Source organism: Acomys russatus, chromosome 11 (assembly GCF_903995435.1).
Source record: "Acomys russatus chromosome 11, mAcoRus1.1, whole genome shotgun sequence".
In the NCBI taxonomy this organism is placed as follows: domain Eukaryota; kingdom Metazoa; phylum Chordata; class Mammalia; order Rodentia; family Muridae; genus Acomys; species Acomys russatus.
The window spans coordinates 85,918-100,841 of record NC_067147.1 but is presented as its reverse complement, the minus strand read 5'-3'; the positions used below and the strand labels follow the sequence as shown (position 1 = coordinate 100,841).

The 14,924-nt window shown below is 42.1% G+C and overlaps 1 protein-coding gene across 1 annotated transcript in view; it reads right to left on the bottom strand.

The window, feature by feature from the left end:
* Positions 1-14,924, bottom strand: part of Uxs1 (UDP-glucuronate decarboxylase 1) — a 79,245-nt gene that overhangs the window by 6,932 nt on the left and 57,389 nt on the right. The window contains exons 10-11 of the mRNA XM_051152688.1: positions 8,000-8,119; positions 3,278-3,321 (exon numbers count right to left, since the gene is read on the bottom strand). Coding sequence (XP_051008645.1) covers positions 3,278-3,321; positions 8,000-8,119 — 164 coding nt within the window. The remainder of the gene's footprint in view (positions 1-3,277; positions 3,322-7,999; positions 8,120-14,924) is intronic.

The following is a 14,924-nucleotide window of genomic DNA, read 5'->3' as shown; positions in this document are numbered from 1 at the left end:
TTAAGATGGTACTTGTAACGCCAGCATGTTCATGGATGAAATGAGTCCTGTAACACTGGGATTTGCTTTTGGTGGGTGTGGTGTGTGGGGAACAGAGTGAAGAGATGGTAATGGTATTAATCTACCCTTTTAGTGCATTTCTGAAAACAATCAATGACCAAAAGTAAGTTAAAGTAGGTACATATCCCCAAAGACAGCATTTTCAGAGTCTCTAATGAAACCCCATATTTGATGTGAACCCATATTAGTTGACCAAAACAAAAGTTGCAATTGTGTTCATAAAATAAGCTCCACAAAAATGAATGGACTTCAGTATGCAAACTCCATACTGGCAAATCACAGCAAAGGTCAAACAAATTGAGCACTGAAATCAATGAAAGCTGTTACCCCTTCCCCAACCTCCAGCCCACCCTTAACTCATCCTATGAAACTGTCAGGGGCATTTGGATGTTTCGGATGGATTGTGATCAGTTGAGCCATGGAGGTGAAGAAAAGTAAGCAAACTTCCGCTTACCAAGGTTTGGTTCTTAGTTTCAGAAGCGTTAAAGTGTAGCTCTGTTAAAGAAAAGTTACTTCGTAAAAATGACACCTCATTGAAATCTAAATGCTTGTTCTACACCCATGGTCAGCAGCTATGGTTCTGAATGAAGTCCACTTGGAAGCCTCTCCCTCTTTCTCCAGCTTCAAGATCATTTTGCTTTTCTTTTAATTGGAAAAGAAAAAAAAACAAACGTTTTTTGGTGGTGTGTGTCATTTAGTCAGGTTATTTCTGCTTTTCTGTTTTTAGCAATGGCAATTTTTTAGGACTATGCATAATGTTCTGTTCTCATAGATCACGTGCAAATGCAAGTCACCATTGACCTTGAATGATTTTTAAGAGAAACTAGCAAAAAGTCACTTCATTACCACAGCAATAGTCGCTCCATGCACAATGCACTCTTCTGACATCCATCGGTGTGTATGCAAAGAGACATTAAAAGCTGCCATTCAGTAGCATCCGAAATGGCTGTTACTGTTCAAAGGGTGGGGTCATGTGTTGTTGGAGGATAGCGATTTCTTAAACAGTCATTCTCTTTGGGAGAGGAGGGAGGGAGTGCCATGCACCTTGTATGTAGCAAGTTGGCAACTTTTAAAGTCAAAATTGTAAAAGTCATACTCATTCAGCCTGAAGTTCTTTACAAGTGTCATTTTGACAAAGTGACTTTTAAGAAATATATACCATGCCTTTGTTATGTGAATGAAGACAAAACCCAGCTATGAAAGTATCAGACAAGTCATGCCAGATGTCAATGCAGATGACCATGTAGGCCTTGGGTCCCTGCAGTGCTGCTGAGGCAACTGTGGCTCTGTCGATAGTTAAGCAAGGACAGTAACTACAGATTCAAACACTATACCCTTGACTGTTAAAAAAAAAAAAAAAAAAAAAAAAAAAATTAAAATCAGTTTTTTAAAGAGGTAGGGGAAGGGTTAAAAATAGCCAAACTCTGATCAGCTCTCTCTTGAGACTTGTATTAGTAAACAATGTACGTCGGGAAACGACCCACAAAGTGCCTGCATCTTGGTGATCTCACTACAATGATCATATAATGATGATACCACTACAATGGCAGCAGTATAGAAAGACGCTATACTAAAGGGGTTCATACCTATGAACAGGGTAACTACTTACATCCTCTTTCCAAAGTATCAGGTGGTCTAGAAGGTGACTACACAGACCATAGTAACTACATGTGTAAGCTGTGGCCATGAGAGGTCCGGTGCCACGAGTGTGTTTTGTTCTAGCTGGGATAGTACACAACCCAGGCATTGATGAATTCTTAAAGTATTTTAATCATCTACCCCTTTTCTCCTCACAAAATGTATCTGAACTTTTCAGTTTTGTATGAGACGCCACTGAAACCAGGAAGAAAACAGGCTTCTAACTAGTGCCCTTCGTATTACATCAAGAGTTACGATGGTGGAAGATGAGAGTGTCTGGGGCCCTGACTAAGTATTTCAAGGTTGAATCTGTGCTTGAACACACTAAGATCTCCTTGGAAGTGTATGATTCAGGGATGGGTGAAGAGGGATGGGATGAAAACACATTGTTATTATTATTATGAAGAGATGGTTCTATACATGGTGGTCTGGATGGTCCAGTCCAGCTACAGAAATGTGCCCCAATACATTTCTCCAAGCACACAGCCTGAGCTTTACACTCTAAAACAGAAACTGTCCTATGAAAAGGATGGCCACTTTCCCCCATGAAACTGTCTCTTGGACACATGACCAGCTAAATTTCATTTTCAAGTTTTTGGCCCTGTTTGACAAGATAAAGATGGGTAAGGAGAAACAAACACTGGCTGTGGTATACATTTATCAACAGGTTGCTTTTCTCATTTTATAGTTTACATACCTTCAGGGGAAAGCCCTTACTGGTCGTCTTAACTTTTGGAAAATAATTAGAGCAGCATTTCCAATTTTATTTTTCTAAGTGATTTCTACTAAGATTCTCACCTAATGAGACATGATTGCTCAGGCTAAGGCTAGGGGCTACCCAAACCTGTACCCCATAGCTAACATCTTACCCTACAGTAAGTACCCATGGAAGGCTCTAAGACACCTGGGACAGCATTTCCTGGCCAACAGGCATTTGAGGTATTTGCATTTAAAAGCAAAAGTACATGGTGTCAAAATATATAAGTGGATTTTACAATGATCAATGTTTGAAATTTCCATGAAATTTGTAATAGCTATGTATAGATAGAAGGTATTTCAGTGTGGTAATTGCTTATAATTACCAACTGCATTGACAAGAAAACTTTAGGTAGGATTCTAAAGACTATTAATAAAAGTCACCAAACAAAATTATTCTAAAAAACTTAAGCCTGCCTCAGCTTCAACACAAGAACACCATTAAGACACTCTTACCTTATATTCTTAAAGACTCTCTCCATGCTAAAAAGCCATGTTTTAAAAAAAAAAAATTGGTCAGACATCTGAGTCTGCAGGTTTGATGGGTGCCTGCAGTATTAATTATTCAAGCTCCTCCCCTCACAATGCAAAATCACTTCATCTATGCAACACTAGGTGGCAGTAAAAGATTAGTCAGGATCACAGAAATGGTGATGAAAATCAACTTTAACTTTTAAACAGAGAAAAGCAAGAGGTTCCTGATCAAATATTAAAATTAACTAAATACATAGTTGAGTTGTGGCAATAACCAGCATGTACAATATATACTGAACTGTTACTGCTTTCTTCTACTCAGAACCAAGACTAGAGACAGGAGTCTTACCTGACATACTGGAATGCCCGTGTCTGAGACCCAGATCCATATACCTAGAAAGAAGGCAAGAGTTAGACCAGAAAAAAACCACTGTGACACTCTGTGGGTCAGTGGCTCCTTGGAATTCTGTGGGTCTGACTTCAGGACCAATCCTTGAAGAGGTATTGATATAAACTTACAACATCTTGAGGTTCACGAACCCTCTTTGTCTGATACATACAACTTTCATTCCTCATCAAAGAAGCTTCTCATTGTAGCAGACAAAGAGCAACACAAAATACAGAGAACCGATCATGGGGTACTCAGCCTCAACACTTACATCTATAACACAACTCTTTACCCAAGGCTCAGGGAATATTATGGAAAAAATTTGAGAGCCAGAGGAAGTCTGCTGTGAGATAAGATTGTGTCTCTGAGAAATGACAAAAATATACAGCCACAGTACTGCAAGAATATGGCTGCTAAACAAGACCCCAAACAATGACAAACTAACAGATTAACCGTCAGGAGAACACATTACCAAGGTCTCAAAACTAGAAAAGGAACTACAGGCAACTAACTGACAACTACAGAGAAGGAGAATTAGTCTTTCCCAGGGATGGGCCCCTTAACTGCCTGTACAATACCAAATGGTCAACCCTGAAATCATATATACATAAGCAATACTGAATGGACTCAGCAGGTGTATTTATATATTTACGTGTTTGTGGGTGTAATAATAATAATGAAAGGAAAAGAGGCCATGAATTTAAAAGGGACTACTGGGGGAATAGGAAATGTTGGAGGAAGAGTACATAGGAGGGGTTGAGGGAAGGGGATGGGAGTAAATGATATAACTGTATTTTAATTAAAATAAATTATTAAGGAAAATGAAACATCTTGAGCCACATCTCATACTCTGTGCTTAAGCACTGATACTTAATATGAGCATATACACATATATCAGGTTTTTCCTCAAAAGACAGTGTCCAAGAACTTGCTTCTATGCATGTTGTAGAGTCAGGAGCCATATATGATTCTGGGGACAGCAATTCCAGACTTTAGTTGTACAGCAGACATACTCTCACACACAGAATAACGAGAAGAATATTCCATGGAAGCTTTCCACAGTGGATGCCCATTATTAGTGACAGAATATTGCCTAGATAGGTCATTAAACTATGGGGCAGGCTTGTTCCTAGTTGTATTGCTGACTCCTAGGGAATTCCCACATGTGGCTAAAAACCAAGCTGAGACCCAGACCCTTTAGGAGACTGATAGGAGTCAGAGGTACAGGTTTGAAAGAGCCTTAGTCCCTCTGATCCAAGAGCAAGTCAGAGGACGTGAATGCTCATAAAAATCCCACTATTATGACAGAAATCAGTTAACAGGTGGTTCTGGCTGGTCAGATTACCTATTTCTTAGGGGCTACCAACCCTTCCTATCTGACCAGGTATAGTGTTTTGGCAGTTGTATTCACTACCCTAAAAGTACCAATTCCCAAGTATCAGCTACAGTTGGATTTAGTTGATGCAGGGGCGGGGCGGGGTGGGGGGAACCAAGCTTAATATTCTTCAAGCTCCTGGAATAACTCTGAGGTGCAGCCATGGCTCCAAACTACTTAGCACACAGGCAGAGAGTGCCAAACATCCAGGCTTCTGATATGCAAGATCTTGGTTCAAGACAGAATTCACCTTTCTGAGCCTTCTAGTGTGATACTGATAGTTCTGGGTTCATGCTCTGAGAATGTTTGAGCTAGATAATATGAATGTTTACAAAAATTTGACAATGACAGAAATGTGACTATACCACCGTGTCAATATTTGTCTTAATTTTTATATATCGAATAAAGAATATGAGAAATTTCTGTTCCAAGCATCTTAGGGCTATCAATGGGCACTGTAGGATGAGGTGGCGGCTACGGGGATATGAGCTATACAGATCCGGGCAGTCTTCAGGCCTGCCTCAGTTAGAACAGCCATGGAGCTTTATTCTGATCAGATAAGGGGCCTGGTAGAAATCCTTAGAAAAATGAAAATGACACCTAGAAATTCAAAAGTTCTAACAACCAGTATAGATTTTTTTCAGAAAGTAAGGAAGCATAGCTGGTGTGCCCAGACTATCATGCTGTAAGGAAGCAGTGCTCTATCTCAACACTGAGCATGCATGCCAAGTTCAAAGATCTATACTTTCAGGTTCTACTGGAGCATGGAAGGCCTATAAGGAAAGGAACAATAACAACACTGCTTATGGAGATGTCTGCTGACAGGATACAAAGGAGCAATGAGGACAGAGCCTTGAAAAGCACCTAATGCCTTGAGGTGTAGAGCTAATGTGCCTTCGTGGCTCACTGACATGCCTGCCTGCCTGAGGGGCAGAGGCTGCTCCTTGTCCATAGGCCAGCTGAGTGAATGCTCAGGCGTACTTATGAGTCTGTACAACCTTGCACTCTGATGTCAAAGTTGCTCTCTGGGGATTTAGTGTTCAGGTCAAAGCAGTATGGTGACCAATTACTCTCTGCTCAAAGCTGTGCTCGGCTGCTAACAGAACCACCTGACAAGGGGAAGAAATGGTATCTTCAACCCAACAGGAAAGCATAAGCAGTTAATCAGGTTCTTGATGGGCAACAGAATTCTTTGAAACAAACAAACAAAAGCCGCAAAACATTCTAAATGCTTCCAGAGGCCTTCAGCCCAGGCCGCTAGGAAAGAGGGAAGGAAGTCTGGCAGGCTCTGGATACATGGCATTTGGACGATACCAGTAATTTCTTCCCCTCCTCAGGCACAGTTATGCTGGACCTGAAGACAACACATGAAACATGACCTCTGGCAACAATGTGTGCATTCTTGAGGTTGCTTTCCTCCTTAATATGTGGCTATGGAAGCCACCAAAGAGGAAATAAATTGAAAAGCTGCTTCTTCAAAGGCTGTTAACAGTTTTCTCTACAAAGTAGCTCTGACCCTCTGTATGTCACCATGTATGGAGGCTGAAAAGCCATCGAGAATGCCTTCCTTCCATAGAGATCATCTGAACCCTATATATAGTTGTCCCTCAGTTTCCATGGGGATTGGTTCCAAAACATTCCATAGATATCAAAATCTAGACAAAGTCCCTTTTGTGAAATGGTTTAGAATTTGCATATAAGTTATGAACTTTCTCCACATACGAAAACAACATCTGTCCATGTTATCATAAATACCATATTTTCTAATACTTCCTACCCAACATTTGCCTCATATTGCCTATTTGCTGGGACCAGGGACACAGGTGTGAATGGACGGAACAAGGTCCTGGTTTCTAGGGCTAATGCTGTGCTGGGGAGCTAGGAATTAAGTATTTCCACTGGTAGCAAGTATAATGAAAACAAAACCATGATTATTGGAAACCAAATGGTACCATCCTATAGAGAGTGGTCCAATCAGTGCTGTCTACAGAGAACAATGGAGAGTACCCAGGAAACACTCCCAGAATAGGCAAGACAGGAGCATTGGGAAAGCCTGTGGCATATGCTGTCCCTGAGATGAGGGATTTTTGGGATTCTCCTCTTCAGAAGGCTGGCTCTAGGCCAGGCCAAGAAAATCTGACTGAAGAACAAAGATGGGGCTACTGCAAAAAAAGGACACTATAATGGCAGGGTGGATCCAGAGCTAGGCCATCAGGAAGACCTGGTGGAATCCATAGATGGTGTGGAAAGAGAGGCCAGGTATGACCACAGAGCTCAAAGGGCAACAAGGTGCCAATCAGAAGAGAAAAACAAAACAAAACAAAACAAAATCCTTGGGCCATTAGAAATCCAGAGCTGAGGTCTAGAATTAACTCTTTCATAAGATTTACTTATGAAAATTCAGTGATATAGTGTGCCTATCTTGAGGGGCCACACACTCTGGACTGGGTAAGCTCTATCCTACATTGGTTGAAAAGCTAACATGTATGAAGCATATACCACAAACAACAGGATTCAGAGGGGAGCCCCAGCTCCAAACCATGTTGTCACTGGCTATTGAAATTCTGGCACTTTAATCTCTGTACCTCAGTCTCCTCACTTGGAAAAAAAATCAAGGTAAAAGGCACCTGTAGCCTGGCTGTGAGTATTAAATGAGTCAGCAGAGAGATCACACAACAGAGAATTGTGCTCTGACTCAATTGATCAACCCACTGCTGGTAGACACACATGAACACGTAGGCACTGACTTATCAGCTTTACAGTGGGGTCACCTGGGTAAAACCCTGACAGGTTGGAAGTAGCACACGTTCTTATTTTTACCAGACATTGAAAACACTAAGCTTAGACCATGGGTGCTCTACTGGGCTCCAGGAGCATCCTAGGAATGGCCTGAGCAGTTTTCATCCTTGCCCATAAAAGTGCGCAAACCTGACAAAGACATGGCTCAACTTCCTTCCCACCCAGGCCGGCACTCTCCTAGTTCTGTGGGAACCACATTCATGCACACCCCTGGCTTTCACTAAGAGGCAAAGGAGCAATGGGGGACATTCAAGCAGGCCAGCTGGCACAGGTGGAGTCCAGGAGTACAGACAGAATGCAGCAACAGGACTCAAGGCTCACTGTAAGGCTATTCCTGGTCTGTGTTCTACCCATGTGCTTCTATTCCTTTCAGGAAAGTAGCAAAGATACACACGAACATGATATGAATGTCAACTCTGGAAATGTTAAGTCCCTGAAGCCAGTCACCCTTTGTTCACTGCCATGAGAAAGGTTACAAGCAGCCTCTGGTCCCAGAGGGCAGTACGTACCGTGAGTGGCTCCCCCTGTAGTGCTTGCAGGATAAAGTTGCTGACCACCCGCCCATCATTCATGTGCATTCGTGGCCCGAAGGTGTTGAAGATTCTCGCCACCCGTACTTCCACACCTTCCTGGAACAGAGACAAAGGATGTGAGGCACACCTCTCTGCAGTGTGCAGCCCTCTTCTCTATTTCTAGTGCCTTGCATGGATGGAGAAAAGGCCAGTTTTTGCTTCCAAAAGACAAGACTTCTGTTATGATTCTATAAGGTGCTCATCATAAAGCAACTGGGTGATGCAGAACTACATCATTGCCAAAGCTGCCTTAGATTTCACTATAGAAAGGCCAGTAGTATGGGCACTCTGGTGGGGAGGCTATTATTGTGAGAGTAAACTGTTTATATAAATTTTTTCCTAACAGGCACCTATTTTCCCATGTGGGGTCATGACCTGAACTTTATTAAGGAATCATCTATATCTGTGAAACTAGTGATAGAAAACAGACATATGTTTGTTATGCACTTCAAGTTACAGCCATGGTGCATGTCAAATGTCTGGACAAGGTGGAAATGGCATTAAATTACACAGTGCAGACTGGTCTGTGGTTCCAGGAATCCACCATAGATTGTACAACCTATCCCCCGAGGATAGCAGGGGATAGTATATTAAAGATGGGAGGAGAAAGATCAGAGATGTTGCTCGCAATGGAAAATAACTCAAAAGTTTCTACTTGCATTTAATCGATAAGACAATTAAATCAGAAGACAATGGATACGGTTTTATTCTTTCAAAAGACTGGAAGGCCTTGGTGATGCTATAATACTCACACAGGCACACCCAGCAGAGGGAAGCTCAAACCAGATACTTTTACGCTCCTGCTCTCCTCTTTCTCAGGAACAACATTCCAAAGCATGGTCTTATTATAAACTGCCCTCTGCAAACATTTACTGCTCAGCACATAAATAAGCAGTTTTGCTGATTTCTCCATTTGCATCTGAAACCGTTAAGCAAGCTAAATGGAATGAACTAAAGATTTCTAGGAGCCTCCATGAACTCCAGAAGTAGCTGTAGCCACTGTTGCTACCTCTGCCCACAGCAACCTCATGGCTTTCCAAATGAACACTCTTAAGTCCAGGTCTCTCACCAGGATTAGCTACACAGAAAGACATAAACCTGAAGATCCTTTCAGTTGAGACCTGATCTCTTCCTAGACACTGGCATCTTCTGGAATTAGTATGGCCAACTCTTTTTTTCAGTGTTAGCAAATCTTTGCCCTGACATAAACGCAACACAGGTTCAATGTGTACAGTTCACCTGATCCTCATCGTCTACCGTCATAGTGGGATAATGAAGGCACATATACTGGGGTTTCAGTAGGCTATTTATGGTAGCAGCTGGGCTGATGCCCATACAGAGCTTGGAAAAAGAGACAGGTTGGAAATTAGGGAAGTGCCCACCAGGACAGTATTTCATTGAAGGCAGAACTAATCTCTGAAGGATCTAAGCACATCTATATGTTGCAGATCATGATTTCAATCAATCTGCATGGCCACGCCCTGCTACCTATGACACTGGTAAGTTTCCATCATGCTATGGTGAAGGGACTCAGTATGCAAAAGGCCAACAGTCCCAGAACTAATTACCACTCATTCATTCTTAGCCACAGCTTCGGGCCACTGTGTGCTTTGTCCTTTATGGAAGCTACGAGTCGTTCACCCAAGACTATGAGCATTAAGCAAGTAAGTGTGAGTTGGGTCAGCATAAAACCAATGGGAAGTTAAAAGGAGACAGACTAATGTAAAGCCCAGTGCAGAGAGCACAAGTATGGTGGGGGATATTCCAGGTTCATCCCAGCAGTTTTCAGTTATAATTAATATTTGAAGACATATGATTCTACTGTTTGAAGTGGGGACACGAATATTAATTCTGCTACATCTCAAGGATTAAAAAACAGTGATGCCAGTTTGAAAACTGACCACGTCTCAGCTCTGAGCCCAAGACAGATAGATGTCCTTTGATATCCAGCATCCCTTGGATAGAAAATCTAACAATATTCAAGACCTGAGTAGGATTTGCATATAACCTTCACAATCACCATCATCTCTGGATGACTTTAATACCATACAATGTAATACAATGTTATGTGCCCTGCACAAAGTTGTATACTGCATCACTCAAGGGAAGAATATATAGAAATTCAGCACATACACCGTTTCTGCTATGCTTTCACTTCATGACAGATAACGAACCCTCAGGGAAGGAGGCATGTCTGCACTTGTACCTGACCTTTGTCTCTGTCTCCTGTCAACTTACCTTGAATTGGTAACTACCAACCCAGCTACAAACTCTGAGGTCTACAATGGTGACCCACCGGCATAATACATTGGGACAACAGTGACACAAATATTGTGGGAACAACCAACATTGAATTTAAAGCCCCATTCAGAGATGAAACCCATGCCTAACAATGCTCGTGAGGCCAAGACTGGATAGACTAGGGGTCTAGCAGGAACCAAACACTATTGTTCTGCTAAAGGAACATATCAATGAAATGTCTCCTAAAGACAGTGCTATACCCATAGATCAGTGCCTTTCTCAATCCTCATCACTGAAGCTGCTTCTTACAGTGGATGGTATTAATAGAGAGACCCACAATTGGACAATGTGCAAAGACTATGAGACAGACACAGGCTTAAACAGGATGTCTTCACCATGCCCCTCTTCTCAGGGATCAGGGAGCTATGTGCAGGAGAAGGTGGAAATAAGAACCAGAAGGGCTGGATGACACCAAGAAACAGTGTCCTTCAGATACAACAGGACTGGTATACACATGAACTGAACTGTACAGGTTTCAGACAGACAGAGTCTCAGCACTGAGATGGCAAAGTAGCCATGATCCCCCATCCGTAAGCAAGAAGCTATCTCTAATAGACATTTAATTGAAAGGGGGGAAAAAACCACTTTTCTTTTAAGGAAAACAAAACAAAACAAAACAAAACAAAAACCTTACTGGGTATATAAACCATATGGTAGGCCTCATGCCCAGCAGTAGACACCCAATAAAAAAAGGAACTTGGTGGTATGTTTTGTAGACTTTTGGAAAAAAAAAAACTTACTGGGTATATAAACCATACAATGGTAGGCCTCATGCCCAGCAGTAGACACCCAATACAAAAAGGAACTTGGTGGTATGTTTTATAGACTTTTATCTCATATTGCATTGTCTAGGCTTTTTTTTTTCCTTCTTTCTATCTTACTGGTGTTTTGCTTGTGTATTATTGTTTCCAATTTTGTGTTTGTATCCCCTCCCCCCCTCTCTTTCTCTCTCTGTCTCTCTTTCTCTGTGTGTTCACTTTGTTATTTTTCTTTTAAAATCCTAGGTTGCTTTTTATGTTTTTATTTTCTAAAGAGAAAAAGAATGCATGGAACCAGGTGGGTGAGGAAGACCTGGGAAGACTTGGGGGACGGGAATCTATGATCAGAATATATTGTTTAAAAAATTATTTTTAATCTAAAGATAGTGATACTGTACAATGTTTCTCAGATACCCCCACCAGAATAACAGGACTACAAGGTGGAACCCACAGCACCGTGGAGAGGATTAGTCACAGCCCTGAGGAAGAGCAACCACAAGGGTAAGGTGGCATCAGACACTCCACTGCTTCATTTATAATGGTCGAGTACTAAGATGTGGAGTCAAATGGACTCTTCCTCAAGACTGCTCTTAAATTGCCTTGAAGAGTCTTCTGTCAGGCCAGGAATGTTGTAGTATGACAACTGTTCAATGATGGAAAGTCCTCAAAGGTCAGAGGAGCACTGCACAGTTTGGGGAACGGGTCTACCCAGAAGTGTCACCCTCCACTACACAAAGACCTGTCCTGCAGGAGAAGCCTGGGTGTTCTGACCTCAAAGTTATATACAGAGCTCCCAGAAATGGCAACCCTTACTCTGCCATGCTTCCCTTAGTCTTCCTTGCAACCTGAACGTGTGTGAAACAATGGGGACAGGAAGCTAAATCATCTCATTCTCTGCTTCTAATAATCTGAGAGGAAGGTTCTTGGCCACTGTGGAATGAAACTCACTAGGCTATGTGACTCTCAAATCCACGCTGGAAGCAGGCCACAAAACGCTGGGTGACGGCAGATGTGTGCCTGCAGCAGCCTGACAAGACCCTTCAACAGATCTACTTTAATGCAGTGGATCCATCATCCATGGTTTCAGTCACCTATGGTTAGTAGTAGTATCGGGGGACAGTGTGGGGGCAGCATATATCCGGGAGTCTTACCACAGCCTATTTCTACAAGTGGTCTGTTTCATAACTGAAAATAATCTCTTATTATGCCTAACTTATATATTAAAGTTTATCATAGTTATGCACGTCCAGAAAAAGCATAACATGCACAGACTCCTGCACTTTCAGCCAGATATGCCCTGGGGTTTTAACATATATCTCCCTCAAAAATAACAGTAACTACTATATTAACAAGCAGACCTTCTTCTGGTCATCAGGTTATGCTCACACCACTGCAAAGCCAAGGAGGGAACAAATACCACACTGCAGATGCCTGTGTGAGGTAGCAGGAGGTTGGCAGCAAGCACTCTGGGAATAAGACCAGAGCCAGAAAACACAGCAGGTCCTCTAGGGTGAGTTTTATCCGTTGAACACTGGGCTTGTATGGCTGCTTAATTTCTTACAATTTAAGTGTAATATACATAGCGACTATGTTTTTTTAAAAGTATGCTAATACTAAAAAATAAATATGCCCTAAAGGATACTGCTCCAGAGACTTCTGACTTGAGTTCTCTTTCTACTCTGTTGGTCTGCGGTTTTATGAATGGTGGCCTGTTATGCACACTTAGCTCAGAAAGTGGGTACGCCATGACCTCAGAAGCAGACTCACAGGTGGCTACGAGTCCAAATGTACCCTGAGCCCTGACCACAGCCCCAGGGCGAGCCCCCATATTATAAAATCTCCATGCCCACAGGCACACAGAAGCAGCAACCTAGTTCCTCCCTGACAAGTTCAAATGACACATGAAGTATACTCTATTCTGCCCTTTGATCTACATAAAAGATGTGCAATGAAATAAAACTTTATACTGAATACATTAGGCAACATTTTATTTAATAAAAAAGGTGATTCGTATTTCTATCTTATTTACATTTTAATTTCTTACAACATGTAAATAAAAAATGAATCATTACTAAAAGGCATTCTTGTATGTAAAAAACTGTAGTTATTAAAATAACCAAACTGCTAATATGCTAACATAACCTGACTCTGACTTTCTAACAGCACAAATCCTAACAACTAGAATGCTTTTCTCTAAAACTATCAGATATGGCTTTATATTTAGAATTCAAATTCGATACCACCATGTAGCCACTTGGAATTAAGCTTCAGCTAAGGAGCAACTGGTAACTAGTGTGTCAGCACATGGGCTGTTGATCGTCAATGACTGTGCTTACTGCCCTAGCCTTGATGCTCTTAGATTTGTAGCTGTGTCATCTTCTTACTCAATGATACCTCCTTATCTACAGTAGCCTGTCAAGACAGCAGGACAGAGCATGCTGTACAAGTAGCCAGCTACAGACTCACGCTACACATAGAAGTCAGAGATTAGGGAACAATTTGGAGCCCACTCTCTCTTTATTTGAGCAGCAGGCAACATATACTCCCCTTGGGAACGTTAGGTGGAATGAGGGAAGAGTATACAGACCCAATCAGGACAAAGCTGAAGCATACTACTCTCATTCTAGCCCTAGCTCCTGATCCTTTGGGCACTAGTTTTAAGCATGCAAGGTTCTATGTCATCTCTAGACAGTGCCATGTCCTGACAGGCAGAACACATGGTGCCCAGCGGGAAAGGGGGCTTGGTAATCAGGATCTACAGTTTATATTCTCTAAAGTGAAAAGTAAAGACCAGCACAGTCCCAGTTACAGACAGGAACTGCCACCATAGAACATTGGACCCTGAAGAAGTCCAGCACCTGTTCCAGAGAACATTATACCCAGAGGGTAAACCCATACAGAGCCACAGGTACCTGACTCAAGTTGCTGGTTACTAATATGAAAGCCAGAGCTAAAGGATATTCCTAGTGTCTTGGATGCTCTGTTACTTTCACAATGGTGGTAGTTGCTGTCTTGTTTATTTTCCTCTGATATGTCTCTAGACAGCACTATGAGCAGCAACTTTTCTTCTGTTTATTCTTGTCTTCTAATATTTCTACAGCTCACAGAGCATCCCACTATATCCAGACCAGTCTCTGATGCACAGCTGCTCTCACAGGTTAAGAGGAAAGGCAGCATTTTTCTCCCTCCTTAGCATCTACTCAGACCCAGAGGAATGGGTGCTAGGGCGCATCTTTGAGCTGGCTGGAGTCATAGTCTAGACTCATGGCTCTCCCTGTGTAGGAGCTTATTACTTACAACAGGGAGAATAGGGACAGAAATCTGGATGCTCATAGAATGATTTATGCTAGATCTATAAGAATTCAGGCCTACCTTTGGCAGAGAAATCAACCAGAGAGTTCTATAGCCTGTTATCCATCTAAGTTATTTTAGCATTAAAAAACTAAGGAAGCTAACTGCTCCAGGCCCATCATAAAGTGGCAGCTTTAGCTTCAGGCTGTACTATCATCTGCATAATAGAATGACTAATAGTCTGGTGAGAATAATCAGGGGACAAGGACTCCTCCAGGGCCTTGCTTATACATTCTGGTACCAGGTACTCCCGTATTGCCCTCTTCTCTTGTTTACGGGGTAGATATGGGCCTGATAACCCTTCCCAGGCTAGCCGGCATATCTATGCATAGTTGTCCTAAAACTGTGTTCCATGCTATGGTTATTTTCCTGCATGTCCCGCTTCAATAAAAAAACAAGTTCTTGAGGACCAGAGACTGCTGGCCCAAGCACAAACAAACTCTGGTCTGTGG